The 15,484-nt window shown below is 33.5% G+C and overlaps 2 protein-coding genes across 3 annotated transcripts; both read right to left on the reverse strand.

Moving 5' to 3' along the window:
* Nucleotides 1-2,582: 2,582 nt before the first annotated feature.
* On the reverse strand, nucleotides 2,583-6,456 carry LOC103849604 (probable WRKY transcription factor 14). 2 transcript variants are annotated; one of them, XM_009126359.2, is made up of 4 exons: nucleotides 5,242-5,294; nucleotides 4,470-5,006; nucleotides 3,763-3,903; nucleotides 2,583-3,285 (listed from the first exon to the last, which is right to left on the reverse strand). In XM_009126359.2, the coding sequence occupies exons 2-4, from the start codon at nucleotides 4,994-4,996 to the stop codon at nucleotides 2,730-2,732; spliced, it is 1,224 nt and encodes a 407-aa protein (XP_009124607.1). In that variant the 5' UTR covers nucleotides 4,997-5,006; nucleotides 5,242-5,294; the 3' UTR covers nucleotides 2,583-2,729. The 2 variants fall into 2 exon arrangements, with proteins under 2 accessions (XP_009124607.1, XP_009124606.1); XM_009126358.3 differs by having other exon boundaries at nucleotides 4,470-6,456.
* A 4,309-nt stretch (nucleotides 6,457-10,765) lies between these two features.
* Nucleotides 10,766-15,075, reverse strand: LOC103862281. Its single transcript, XM_033278460.1, has 2 exons — nucleotides 14,345-15,075; nucleotides 10,766-10,844 (listed from the first exon to the last, which is right to left on the reverse strand). Exons 1-2 carry the CDS (start codon nucleotides 15,073-15,075, stop codon nucleotides 10,766-10,768), a joined length of 810 nt encoding a protein of 269 aa, XP_033134351.1.
* Between the last annotated feature and the right edge of the window lie 409 nt (nucleotides 15,076-15,484).

The following is a 15,484-nucleotide window of genomic DNA, read 5'->3' on the forward strand; positions in this document are numbered from 1 at the left end:
TACTGAAGTCTATTATTTCATTGATTTGTAAATGTGTAAACACATTGTTAGCACATTTAATACATCTTGGAAAACATTATTACTGATTTTACAAAAAATTCACAACTAAAAGAGTATACATGCAATTCATAAAACAGATCACAAACAAAACTATTATAGATCATTCATCTACAAAGACAAGCTTGGATTCCACTTGAGTAGACAAGACCAGACAACTTTTAAGAAGTTCAGACGACTTCTAAGAAGTCCAGACGACTTCCAGGAAGTTCAGACGACTTTGCCAGAAGACTTTTAGGAAGTTCAGACGACTTCCAGACGACTTTACAGGAAGTCCAGACGACTTTACAGGAAGTCCATACGACTTTTAGAAAGTCCAGACGACTTCCAGACGACTTCCAGATGACTTCCAGACGACTAACAAGTAAGTCGTCCCAGAAGTTTTCCAGATCTGAAAAACCTGCATATTAAATCCAGATCTGAAAAACCTGCATATTCAAAAACGTTCAAATGGCTTAAAAACAGAAAAAAATGAGTGGAAGATTATATAAATCTACCTTTACAGAACACACAAAAATACATATTTAAAAATAATAGATCTACCTTTAAATTAGTGGAAGATGAGTACCAAATAATTAAAAACCTACAAAAAAAAAAATAGATTAGTAACAAAGACATGAGACAAAATTGAAAAATTCATATAAAGTTTGGTGTTTTCAAGTCAGAGAGATTAGAGTGGGTTTGGAGAGTTTTAGTTTGGGAAAAAAGTAAGAACTTTATATAACAAGAAGTTACCAAATGAAGAAAAATCAGACATAAGAACTTACCAAAACGCTCAGAAAAATCCAGACGACTTCCTAGAAGTCCAGACGACTTCCTGGAAGTCCAGACGACTTCCTGGAAGTCCAGACGACTTCCTGGAAGTCCAGACGACTTCCAGGAAGTCCAGACGACTTCCTGGAAGTCCAGACGACTTCCAGGAAGTCCAGACGACTTCCTGGAAGTCCAGACGACTTCCTGGAAGTCCAGACGACTTTGTCAGAAGACTTCCAGATGACTTCCAGACGACTTCCAGACGACTAACAGGTAAGTCGTCCCAGAAGTCTTCCAGATCTGAAAAACCTGCACATCAAATCCAGATCTGAAAAACCTGCATATTCAAAAACGTTCAAATGACTTAAAAATAGAGAAAATGAGTGGAAGATTAGATAAATCTACATTTATAGAACACACAAAAATACATATCTAAAATTAATATATCTACCTCTAAATTAGTGGAAGATGAGTACCATTTGATTAAAAACCTGCAAAAGAGATAGATTAGTAAGAAATACATGAGACAAAACTGAAAAATTCATATAAAGTTTGGTGTTTTCAAGTCAAAGAGATTAGAAAGAGGTTGGAGAGTTTTAGAATGATGAACATTACATTTTTGTTGCAGCCATTTGAGAGGAGGAGAGAGAATGTGTAAATTTTTCTTTATATAGGGAGACAAAAAATCCAATTAGATTAAATATTTTTGACTCAGACGACTTCCTGGACGACTTACATTTCAGTCGTCTGGTGAAGAAATTAAAACAGACGACTTACATGTAAGTCGTCCAGAGGAGTTTAATATTTTTAGCGGGAAATTAAATATTTTTAGCGGGAAACTAAAATAGAAGACTTTCCAGACGACTTACAAGTAAGTCGTCTGGACGACTGAAATATACGTCGTCCGGGTAAATTATTTAACAGACGACTGAAATATAAGTCGTCCACACCCTAAACATAACCCCTAAACTTAATTATCTAATTAAACACTTCATAAAACCAAATCAAACTTGAAAAGTGTTTACTATACACAGAAATAAACACATATAGGTGAAAACTAATTTTTGAAAAAAACATTTTAGTTTTCCAAAATCTAACCCTAACAATACATACAATACTACAACATATGTTTGCCAAACTCCTAAACCAAAGTATTTCATGATTCACTACTTTCACTCATATATCTTCAAAACAAATCAATTTTATCATATCTTAATTTATATCAGTTAAAATTGTTTATAATTACTTGATTTTTATTTTTTACGCATCAAAATATTTTTTTACAAGATTTATAAATTATTTTTAAAATAAACTGGTACCAGACGACTTACACTTCAGTCGTCCAGACGACTTATACTTCAGTCGTCCAGACGACTTCCAACATCTCAGACGACTCAGACGATTTACTGGGGCTATATTCGTAAAAATGGCTTCTGTTTTTTTGTTTGGTCACAAGGGGCTGAGCTGTAATTTCACTAGGCTTTTAGGTTAGTTTTGCATTTGATTCAAGTTTGGATATAGGTTTGGAATTAAAATCAAGTTGTGGGTTAGTTTTGGCAAAAACCCCTAAAAATAATTTGTATATAAAATGTTTATTCTAAGCCAGGTGCGGATTTTAAACTAATAAGTAAAGAGATACTCTGTTAGTACTCGCGTAGAGTGTGACACAATAATATCTTCGACATTTGTTTCTTTCGTAATATGAACAACCGCACTTTTTTAAAAGAAACCACCGCACTTTTTTAAAAGAAACTACAGAGGATCCGCCGGAGAAAACAAACAAACAAATGTATAACAGATGACGATAATACCATTTACGGTATGTCAAGTAGCCAGCTATTGACCTTCCACTTGTATAATCGTCTCAACATAATTTATAATAATAACCTTATTATTCTGTAATTAACACTATCTATATTCTAGAACGACCTTAAGTCTCGGTCGTCGTTACTATTATTTGCCCCAGACCAACCGACGAAATCGCTGATCCCATTGGACGCCGTCGTTTTATTGCTCCCGTAGCCGGCGACGCCTTGAGAAAGAAACATGCTTAGAGAATCTTCTTCTAGCTCTTCAAGATCTGCGAAGAAATCGTCTGGCTGATGCTGATCGTGGAGCTCCGGTCTATATGGAGAAAACTGATTACCGAAATCGTTTTCTACGTTTTCCAACTCCATATCTTCTTCTCTTTGTTCATCCTTGACGGCGGAGGCTGGCAGAGGAGAAGGAGAGGCGGAGGAAGGCGAGTGGGTGTTGTTTGGAGGGCCATTGGTTGGAGCGGTTGCGGTTGAGGATTTGGAGGAATTAGGGTTAGAGGAGGAGCGTGTGGAACCGGCAAGAGCGTTGCGTTGAATGGGCCAAGGATGGTTATGTTCGGCAGTATATGTAATCACCAACATGTTTGGATCGGTTCGGCTTCTTTCGACTTGCTTCCTTGCTGAACAACCTTTTGAGCTGCTGCATCTATAGTAACCCCTGAGAGAATACAACCAAAATTAAGTAATCATCAAATTTCAAAACCATATTGAATCAAGAAAATTCATCAACATTATTGTTCTATCAGCTGTAAAATTGTAAACCGAAGGATGAAATTAGTAAAGACGATATGATGTAAGAATCTCTTTTTGTTTTTAGTCGTTAATTAAATTTCAAAAGGTAAATTATACTGAACTGTAATCTTACTCGACGTGATTTAATTTTTTATGTTCGTAACACAAATGTCAAATTCGCGGGTGGGTATATATATATATATATATATATATATATATATATATATATATATATATGGACCAAATGTCACACTTATCAAGAGGAATGTTGTTAAAACTTGAAAGTATCCGAATCTTTGTAACAAGTTGAGCCAAGAAGAATGTGGTGGTGAAAGAAAGTTTATTTTTCGAATCTTTGTTTGATGATATAGATACTGATGAGTGAGTGTGTGCAAACCAATACCTTGGAAAAGGAGAGCCTTTAATGGGTTTTTGACCGTACTTACGCCAAGCCCACAGATCAGACGGAACCACTTCACCGCTTGAGCGGCTGTTCATCGCAGCCGGCGCTGGTATACACACCACCTTCTTTGCCTGACTCTTCCTGCACGTATATATGGATACTTACACACGTGTAGTTTTTTGTCTATCTATATACATGCACGTGTGTATACATGTAAGTTGTGAAAGCTAAGTTTAGTAGTGGGACATTATTATTATCAATTGGGCTTTGAGATATGATGCTACGCAGTTATATGTTCTTTAATTGTGACAGTTCATAGATTCTCCTGCATGTGTCTTCAACCTCAACCCTCCTTCCTCTCATGAATCTAAACAATTATAATGTATAGTATTTGTATATATACATAAAAATTTCAAGATTAAGAAAAGACAAACAAAAAGAAACTAGAAATCTTAAAAAATAAAAAGCGTACATATAACATACAAATAAACAAACCATAATTCATTCTATTATTAGCATATGCATGCTACCTAGAACCCTAATTCACTTTACTCTATATGCTATCATAGAACTGGTGCAAATTATTGCATAAAAAATTATATTGTTAATACATATAATAAATAATACCATCTTGGGAATTATTATTATCTATATCGTGTAAACATTTAATGATACATTTGATCAAGATTTAAAAATTCAATATGTACCTTCTCTTAGGGCCTAGATTCGGAGGGGAAGATATCTGAATCTGAGACGAGAACGTGTTACCATCGACTAATAGACAGTTTCTAGGACTGTTTGTATCGACGTTGATGACCCCTCTCGGCGAGGCGGCAGCTGCGGCTGCGAAAACGTGAGCCGACATGACCGGAGAATTACACGGAGAGGAATCGCTAATGATGTTACTATGCGAGATCCGGATTCTTGGGAAGACACTGCATTGACTCTTTATATGATCATCCTCTAATACCTTAGGAACTAAGAAACAGTTGTTGTTATTGTTGTCGGCGGTGGAGAAATAGCCAGAGTTTGTGACGGCGTTGAGTTCTTGGAGGAGAGGATCAGTCATGCTCACAAATGGATCTCCAAAGGGATTTATGGGATGAAGATCTGACGACGATGGTTGTGGAAGGGGCCAGATTCTCGGAGGAGAAGGAGCAAGTTCGGGCGATAACACGTGCCCGCCATCGATTCCTCGTAAGATGTCCCTTAAGTCTCCTTGATAATTGTCCATCTCAAAGACGCTGCACATAATATCTATGTATGATGAGTGTGTCTTCGTGTATATTATATACAGCTATACGAAATAATCTTTAGCGAAAATCAAGAAAATGTAATCATCAGGAATCAGAAGATGAGATTATGATTTTAGCATCGTGTCTATGAGTATTTTCTTGATACAAATTGAGATTTTCTTGAGAAAATATTGAGAAAAGGGGCAGAAGAATGAAGGTTCATTAGGAAGAGAGAAACGCTGACTTTTGGTGATGCGAAGAACATCTTCCCCTTCTACATACAATATGTTGATGAGAGATAAATAGATATATATATATATATATATATATATATATATATATATATATATATATATAAATTAATCGATATTAATATTTAAGTATTGACGGAAATATAAACGAAAGCAAGTGAGATATACTATTTATTAATCATATAGATAAATGGATCAAATGGCCAAGTCTTGCTCTCTTTAGTTTAGATTATCTTTCTGAGTTTACTTGAGTTTGTGAAGTTCTTATATAATAATGGCTCTTGATTACTCGTTGCAAATAATTTGTTAGAATAGAAGTAGGATGTTGATTATAAACTAATACCTTTTCCGCTCGCAAGAAGAATAAAATATAATCGCATTCTTACATTCATATTATCAAAATCTTAAATCTTCATTCTGTCATTATCATATTATTAATACACATTCAAATTTACTGATACTTAAATATTAACGGGATACGAACAAAGACCTCATTTTACCTCGTTTTTGTTGTGTTTCTGTTTTAAATGATTCTTTTAACTGTTAGATAATTTATTGTCATGTCAGAATTTCGTGATAAGATCACTCCCAAATGAATTTGATAATCATGTAGTAAGAGCATCAGTTAGTACAACTGACATCATTATCTATTAGAGCACTCCCATTAGTGAACTTATAGAAGGTTTACAAAGATTCAAAAAAAAAATTTATTAAAATAATAAATAGTGATGAATCTGCCTCTTTTCATCTCTTTCCAGTGAATCTGTGTCTGACGGGTTCATCACTATTTCGTGGGCTCCACGACACGTAGCGGTCCAAAATTTGTTCATTTTTTTTTTAAATTAAACAAAAAAATTAATAATAAAAAATTATAAATTTGAACTCAAAAAGGGGTTCACTAATGAGATGCTCTTAGCATTATAAAATAAAATGAGTAATTTTGCGAAAAGATATGAAATAGTACACCTGCGAAAAGAAATGATGAAGTGAAGAGATGCGGCCGCAATTTTCGGAATACATTTCTTTGGTTGAGAATGGCGACATGTGGTTCGCGGTTTTCATCGCGGAATTTACAAAACCGCATTTCATTTACCATTCACAATTCTTGTTAAGGAAGTGCGGTTTTCAAGAAAAAAAATACGAAAACCGCAAATACAATTTTTATGTTGTAAAGTGGTTGACAACAGTGCAAAACCGCTACGCATCTGATAGGTAGCGTTTTTTTAAAAAACGCACTCCAACAGTATAAAACTTATTTTTTAATAGAAACAATGTTTACGTTCACACTAGTTTAATTTCCTTTTCTTCATAACTCATTTTAAACAATAAATCTTTTTCCTTATTTCAAAAAATGAAAATCGAGAATTTAATTAATTATACAAATAAATCTATCTAAATAGCATTAATTAATTTATTTTCATATATTTTTACATGTTTTTGTTTTAATCAACTATTTATTTTGTATTGCAAAATATTTTCACCAATATTAAGGGTGATTGGTTGGATTAAAACTGTAGAAATTTAATGTAAAATTTAAGTTGGATTTTTTTTTTTGATTTAGCCGTAAGTAATGTAGCTTTAAAATTGATTGCTACAACAATATATTTTCTACAATAAAAAATAGAATTTTAGAAAATAAAGCTTTTACAACCATTATATTTTTTTGCAGTAGTTTAAAAAAAATAAGATAAAACATATTTAAAGGCTATAGATTAATATTAAATCTAAAGTTAGCTCCTATAGTTCAACCAATCAGCCCTATTATTTTTAGATTCTAACACTCATATAGAGTTTTATCAAAATAATTTTATAGTTATACATATATATATATAGTTATTTAATTTAATATTATATTACCGGTTCGACCATTGAATGTCATATCAAGGTTTGGTCCGGTTTTCAAAACATTAATTTTAACCATTGTTCTGGAAAACTGAATAGGACCGACCAGTTGAACTGTGATTCATTAATTTATAAGATTACATGTTGTGTTAAAAACCTTTTAAACTATACTAGAAAAAATAGTAAAACAATTTAGTCAAACTTTCCAAAACCGACGATCCAGCTCAGTACCAAAATTTAATAGATAAAGAACACCTATTATATAAGTTATATACTAAAACTTTTAGTTATATTTAATTTAAGTAAAATATTATAAATATTACAATATTTTAGTTGGTATTTTTATTTCAAATAATTTTAGTAGTTAAATTTATATTAACAAGAATATTTATATGTATATATATATATATACTAGAATTTTTATTGCAAATTAATTAAAAATATTATTAAAAATATTATGACATTATCATTAAAAAGTTATTTTTTATCGTGTCAGTATATTTATTTTACATTATTTCTATCAAAACGGCACAACTTTTTATCAAAACCGCACTATTTTTTTAATGAAATCCGCACTTATCCTGCAAAACGCATGAACCGCAGTTGGACCGTACCGCACTTCAATTCCGTCCCGCTTATATTCCAAAAACCGCGGTTACCATTCGAACCCTTTGTTAGCTAATCAGAATCCTCCACAGAACTTTATGCTACCTCTCTTTTACAAAAAAAAAAAAAAATTATGCTACGCAAAAAGTATTTGTTACACATGTACAAAATACTCATGCTACGCAAAACATCAGTGATTTTTTTTTTTTAAATCGATGTTTTCCCTCTAATTTGCAATTCATTTATTACCATGAAAATTGTCAAAAGGTCACATATTTACTAGTGGCCAAAAGGGGGAAAATCATTGTGATGGAAGTTGGAAACACCATCGATTTCGAATATTCTTTATCATCTTATTTTCTTTTTCTTTTAATTATATTTGGGATAATATAAAAAAGGTATATGTATGGACAACTTCACAGAAGAACAAGTAAATGGCTAGAAAATTTATCAAACTTAGAGAAATCATATCTATACAAATATATTTGTGGGGATAACATAATAAAGTGTCGTTATGAGGATGTGAATGTTTGGTCGAGTTCATGATGAACACTACTACCCACGTTCGTGCATTGTAACTCCATCAGTAGTTTTAAAATACATGAACCCACATACAAATCGTATATATATACATAGATCATATTGTAAATTCTGATTTGTTATAAGAGTTCGTCAGAGAAAGAAAATCCTATAGTGTGGTGTTTGACAACTTTTTTAAAAAAGTGGTGTTTAAAGCGCCGCTAGGGTTGGTCGGAAACAAAAATCACAATAAAAATGACGAGGAAATACAACAAGTTTGAGTTACATATATACATTAGTGAGCAAGTTTTTATTTATCTTAACCATGAGAAAAATAATGTTTACCCGAGGAAAAGGAGTATTGCCATATTCTTTTACCAGCGCTTGTTCCAGCTGGTCGACAACGGGACCCTGAGGTGGGGCAAGGCTACTAATCTGCAGAGTTGTTTGTAAAACTTGTTCGCCATCCTTATTTTTCTGGTTTAAAACTCGTTCTTTATCTTTGTAAACTGATTAAGATTAGGCTTTTCTAGTTGATGCCACGACATTATCAAGTAATATGAGCCATTAATTGGGCTTTGAAGCATGTTGATTTAGGCTTCTTTCTATACGTGTTCATAAACATCCACTTTACGTGCATGAATCTGTACATGTCCATGGCCTTTAAGTCTTTCTAAAGTTCATTACTAAAAAACCCTAGCCACTCTTACTTAGCTTCGTAAACTGCTGCATATCAAATCCGTCGGTTTCCTATAAAGCTACTAATTATTTTAGGGTTAATTGGCGAAATAGCCATTTTCTGGGGATAAATTAAGGATGTATAGATGATTTTGACATATTTCATTGTTAGGCTTTTGTGCTTTTTTCCATCTGGTTATGCCCTTTAAAATAATAGGTTACCAGTTCCATATTACAAAGTAAACTACGTGGTGGGTTTGTGTCTTACCGTGACAATCACAAACACTTACGGAGCGCGTAATGAGATGTATTCAACACATTATGGAGGGAGATGCAGATATAAGAGTAGATAAGAATCATAAGTGTACCAGAAACAAACGGCGAATTGACGACGATGAAACAAGTGTATTCTATAGCAGTTACAGAAAGTCCATACTACATAGTATAAAGGGAATAGTAACCCTATAAATGTAGTTACAATTGAAAGAGCATGTAAATACTTTGGGTACAGTTGAAATATGCATGATGCAAGGAAAGTACGTAGTCCTTTATCCAAATGAAGCCAAATACTCATGTTGCCAGCTTCAGATAGGCAAAATCAACAGTTACTATTTATTGTACAACCGAACTATTCCATATGGTATAAAACAATATCATAGCTAGAGTTGCATGGGAGTTAGAAAGTATGGTACATGGAGTTGGAAGGGGAGTCGGGTACATATAGCGTGGGGTATTTCTAATATAACAACATCGACGTCAGGCTTTGGGCTTGGTCAACCAAAACCCTTGGAATGCAACGACATGATACAAACCATCAAATTTATATGAGTGTACGTTCCATGCCACATGAACAATATAGAATATAAACTTGGGAATGTAATTTACCAATATAATCACTTACAAAGACAATGACTTCTACGGTTGGGGAAAGACAGTGACGTAATTAATGGAGTAAATGTCCAATAATGGCTTACAGCTACTCCATATTAAAGAGTAAGAGGAAGCCACGTAAACAGGTAGAGTTAGTAAAGATATTTTTACTGTATGGAATTAAACAAGTGGTGTAAATTAGTAGTTGTATCAATAAATGTTGTATTCCATCTACTTATCAGTGTAAGTCCATCTGAAGAAACTCATAAAATTTAAAATTAAGGGAGATGGCAAGAGAACACCTGAAAGTCAACAGTAAACCCAACTTAGGGAAATATAAACCCCAATCACAGTACTAGATATGTGTTGTAGTGTTATGTACACATTTGCACCGTCCATTACGAGGACACAGTTAATTTCCTATAGACACATTCCTTTTTAAAATGCTATGCTAGTTATATTACATCCACAACTGGGCAACATGCAATACAAAACTAAGAGGAATGAGTAGACATCATTTGGAAGTAAACACTAAACCCAAGTTAAAGAAATATAAATCCCAATCAATTGGCAAAGCAACCCCAAATCCGTTGGCAATAGGAAACGTAGGGAGAAACTCACGTACAATTTTCTATTCCATATAATATAAACTATGTTATTTTCTATTTTTCATATTTCATATAGGAGTATTTTACATACAATATAAATGTAATGGAGATGGTAAGAGAACACTTGAAATTAAACACTGAACCCCGCAAGAAAACATAAAACACAATCCATTACTAGATATGTGGTATATTGTTACGTACATATTTGCCTTATTCATAATTTTAAGGCTACTTTTGCCATAGTTCAGCAAGGATGGAGCAATATGAAATACAAATGTAATGGGAATGGTAAGATAACATGTAAATAAAAAACTAAACCCAAAGTAGAGAAATATAAATCCTAATCCATTGGCAATCCAACTATTGGGACACTTAAACCCACCTACCATGTGGTTCACAGCCTTTTCTTGCCAGTGGGTTCGCTACTTGTCTCAAACAATCTACTTGGAAGCTCTAACTCGTCCATACCAAACCTGAAGAACAAAAAGTAAGAGTCTCAAAGAGTGAAGATGGTTCACAATGTAATATGCAATATAAAAATCAATAATGAGGTAAAGTGAGTAAGAAGCGGCAACCGAGTGGAACAGTATATCATGTGAATGTATCATTCCATGTGGAATGGAATATGATGAACCGAATACTATTCTACTTAATATTAGACACATCAGGCGAAATATACAGATACAGTAATAGACTTCACATATATGTGTTGCAGATTGCATTCCACAAAATAGTCGATATTTCTACACTATGAACTATGGATAACAGAGACAGAAACCCCAAATGAAGCATAAAGTGGATTAATGACATCAGACTGAAGCACCCCCAAACACAAAGCAAAACAAATCAAACATTATCACAAGCGATACTATCCTACATGGAATGGTTGAATTGGATACGAATACTATTACATTCAAAATAGAAACAGATTTAAAATTTCATACTATGTGTACTGACGTACCAAATCTCAGCAATCATATTCTACACATCTTCGTATAGATTACTACACCAGATAGATTCCATCATCGACATGAAACAATTCAAATTTAAGAAACCCTCACACAACTCGAGAAAACTCGAACCCTATATCGATTTGATAAAGTCCGATATGCTACGCCAGAATTCCGTAACCGAAACAATTGTTGGTTTACAACAGAAACGATGATACAGACTTAACAATTAAAAATCCTAATTTTGCCAAGATCTAAAATAAAATCAGAGAAACATAGACGAAGCAGAAAGAGAAAGAACTTACGGCGTTGTCAAAGATCTGAAAAACCTGATACTCTGTCAAGTTGGAGATGCCGGCGGTGTTACTCCCCTCCGCCGAGACCGTCGCGCAAATCCAAACCACCGACGCCCGTAGAGCCCAAGCCGATTAGAAGAGAAAACGACGGAGATGAAAACTTGAGTGCAGTGAGAGACGAGCCGTAGGAGGAGATATGCAGCAAGGTGCTTTAGAATTTCATAAACAGCCGATGAAGAAAGTGAGAAGGAGAGGTTGTGTGGAAAAGGAGAAGACACGAGTAACTTTGGGCAGTAAATTTTATTTATTTATTTATTTATGAGGTAGCCAGTTAATTAGGAATGATAGCATAGTATTATTATGTATATATAACGCCGTTTATATATCTGTTAGGTAACAGCACCAGTGTGTGAATTACCCTTTTTTCATGTCTATAGCCCCTAATTTCTCATTATTTTATGGGCTTATTTGCCAAATAACCAAAAAAAAAATGAAAATTAGATTTTGGGAGAGAGAGTAGAGAGAGATAGGAAGAGAAAGTAGGAGAGAGGGGGGAATTTTGGTTAGTTAGTGTATTTAAGTTTTTTTCATGTATATAGGATGCAATTTCCCTTATTTTATTTGGGAGAAAGAAGATTTCTTGTAATATAGTTGGTATGCGGGAACTTGATTAATTTATAGATGTTTTTATTATTTTTTTTAACACTGGATATATTATGCTATTATAAATTCGGAGAAATATTACAGACGATTCTACAGTCGATAATTATACCTGTCTTATGAAGATTCACGTCCGACTGCATCACATGAGCCATCCTACCGGATCCATCCCTGACGATACTCCTTGCGCCATGCTGCAAATGTCTTGTAAGTCGTTTCTTTATTAATTCGCATAGTTTTGTTTTCTCTGAGAATGAAAACCCAGACCTCATGGTGTAGAAACATTACTGAACCCACAATTTATAGATGTTTCTAACGGTGACTTGATTTGTATACACGCTTCTTCGTGTGTATATACTATATATTATATACTAATGTTCAACATAATCAAAGACCACTAGACAAAGCTTTGGATATATGTTTTAACTTTTAACATGTGTAAGAAAACAATCGAAAAGAAAAACATATAACATTGATGCATAGTAGGGATCTGTCCTTTAGCAACTTTCTATATCTAAAGAAGATAACCGTCTTTTCCAAGCTATAGTTTTAGTAGCTTGATATATCTTGGCGACAATGGCGAGCATAACCCTTTGTGTTTGTAACTACAAGCTGTCTCATTTTCTATTGAAATTATTTACCCATCAAGCGTTAGTATTAAGTACTCTTTGTGATCAGTGCCGTCTCTAATGATTTATAGGCCTTGTTCAAAAAATTAACGGTATATTCAATGATATAATAAAATAATTTTAAATTTATTTTAAACCACTAATTTAAAAAAATTATAGTTCTATTTATGTATTTGACTCTTTTTAAATTATAAACTCTAAATTTAGTAATATATTTAAAAGTTTAAAATTTTAGACCATAATTTATATATTTACTTTCAAAAATTCTTAAATACTTTTTTATTTATAGTTTCGGATCCTGTTTGACCGCTTTACTTGCTCGTCTTATTAGACGGCCATGTTGCGATGTGATAGAATGTGAAGTAAAGTTACATTCAAATCGAAAAGCCATGCAGCTAAAGTAAGCTAGAGCATTAGTATTGAAGTTTTTCAAGTTTGAAAATATAAAAATATAATATTAATATTTATTACAGAATTTCGAAAATTTTAAAATCACATGCCAATTTATTTAGTGAGAAATTTTGATATGATGTTCTCAAAATTTTAAAATATTTAGTCAAATATTAATAGTATTATTCATAAAAGAATCCAATAAGTGATGTAACTAGACGACTCAGTTTGTGTCTCCCTCGTCTCGAAAATTCTACAAAAGTCAAAGGTAGAAAATATATAGAAGAAAACAAAAAAGGCAAAGAGTAGTTTGGACTTATAAAATGATTGGTAAAAAAAATCAAAGCAGATCTCTCGGATTCTGAAAAAAGGACCTAAACGGTGAAGAGAAGAACAACATGGTAATTTCAGTGTGGAAATTAAGAACATGAGTTCCTGACTGGTCTTTTTATGGCTTTGGTTCTTCCATTAGGACAACATTATTGGTTCTACTTAATTTTGTCCTTAGAATAAAATAGTATTATTTTTTAGTTAGGGACAAATGCATAAGGACTTTTTTAAGTTTGTTGATTATTGGTAGGACAAAAAAAGTCCTTAGCATATTTTATAATATTTATTTTAATGTGTGATTAGATATAAAAGATACATTTTAAATAAAACATAAAAGAGAAGTTTAACATTAAATCAAAAAAAAAATTACAACAAACATTTTATTAAATTCAAAAAACTTAAAAATTACATGTTATTTGGAAGATGCCCAAATTTAGTCCAAATATTTTCAATCAAATCATTTTTTAAATTATGATGGGCTTGTCTATTGCGAACGTTTGTTCGACGATCCATTGTATTACCGAGTGGCGAAGGCATATTGACGGAAAATCTTTCCTCTTCACTTTCTTCATATCCAGGAACCACATAATGTGTCCTTTCTGCCCATTCATCCTCGACAATCATATTATGGAGGATGATACATGCTCTCATAATATTTCCTATTTTGTGTTTAACCCATAAATTAGATGGATTTCTGACGACTGCAAATCTAGCTTGCAGGACTCCAAATGCACGTTCAACATCTTTCCTAACAGCTTCTTGAGTTTTAGCAAATAATGAATGTTTCTCACTTTGTGGTAGACGGATAGATTGAATAAAAGTTGCCCAGTCAGGATAAATCCCATCAGTGAGATAATAGGCCAAATGGTATGGATGACCATTTACATAGAAGTTGACTTGTGGTGCTATTCCGTTAATAACGTCATCAAAAACAGGTGATAGATCAAGAATATTAAGATCGTTCATAGTACCTGGTGCTCCAAAAAACGCGTGCCATATCCAGAGGTCGTAATCAGCAACCGCCTCCAGCACAATTGTTGGTTTTCCGGTTCCTCGTGAATACATTCCTTTCCAAGCGGCAGGGCAATTCTTCCACTCCCAATGCATACAGTCGATGCTTCCAACCATTCCTGGAAATCCACGTTGTTCCCCAATATATAGTAGTCTTTGCAGATCCTCCGGAGTAGGACATCTAAGATATTCATCACCAAACAAGTGGATGATTGAGTGGGTAAAATGGTGCAAACATTTTCTAGCTGTGGTTTCACCTAGTCGGACATATTCGTCAACGGTATCAGCCCCACCACCATACGCCAACTGCTGAATAGCTGCGGTACATTTTTGGAGCGCGGTTAGGCTAGACCGACCAGTTGCATCTTGTGAAGGTTTAAAATAATCCACTTCTTGCTCGAGACGATGCACAATACGCAAGAACAATGTCTTGTTCATTCGAAACCGTCTCCGAAAAATATTGTGCGGGAATGTTGGAGTCTCGCTAAAATAATCATTCCAAAGCTGGTCCTGGCCTTCTTCCCGCTTTCTCTCAATAAAGATACGTGTTTTTCGCTCTCTCGGTTTGGGAATAATATCTGGGATTTCTAGGAAATCTTCAAAAATATTTTCAAATGGATCATCATCATCGTCATTTTGGTTATAATGATAATGTGAAGAAGAAGCCATTTTGAATCAAAAAAGAAGGCAATGTTTTTAATATAAGAAGGAAGCAGAGGAGTTGTAATTTTCTTTTTAGTATAAGAAGGAAGTAGAGAAGTTATAATTTTAACGAGAATATCCGTCACATTTATAGGTTCATGAAGTTACAATCTTGTGATTGTCCATTGTTTGTCTTGTGAACATT

The sequence above is a fragment of the Brassica rapa genome, chromosome A09, assembly GCF_000309985.2.
Source record: "Brassica rapa cultivar Chiifu-401-42 chromosome A09, CAAS_Brap_v3.01, whole genome shotgun sequence".
Classification (NCBI taxonomy): domain Eukaryota; kingdom Viridiplantae; phylum Streptophyta; class Magnoliopsida; order Brassicales; family Brassicaceae; genus Brassica; species Brassica rapa.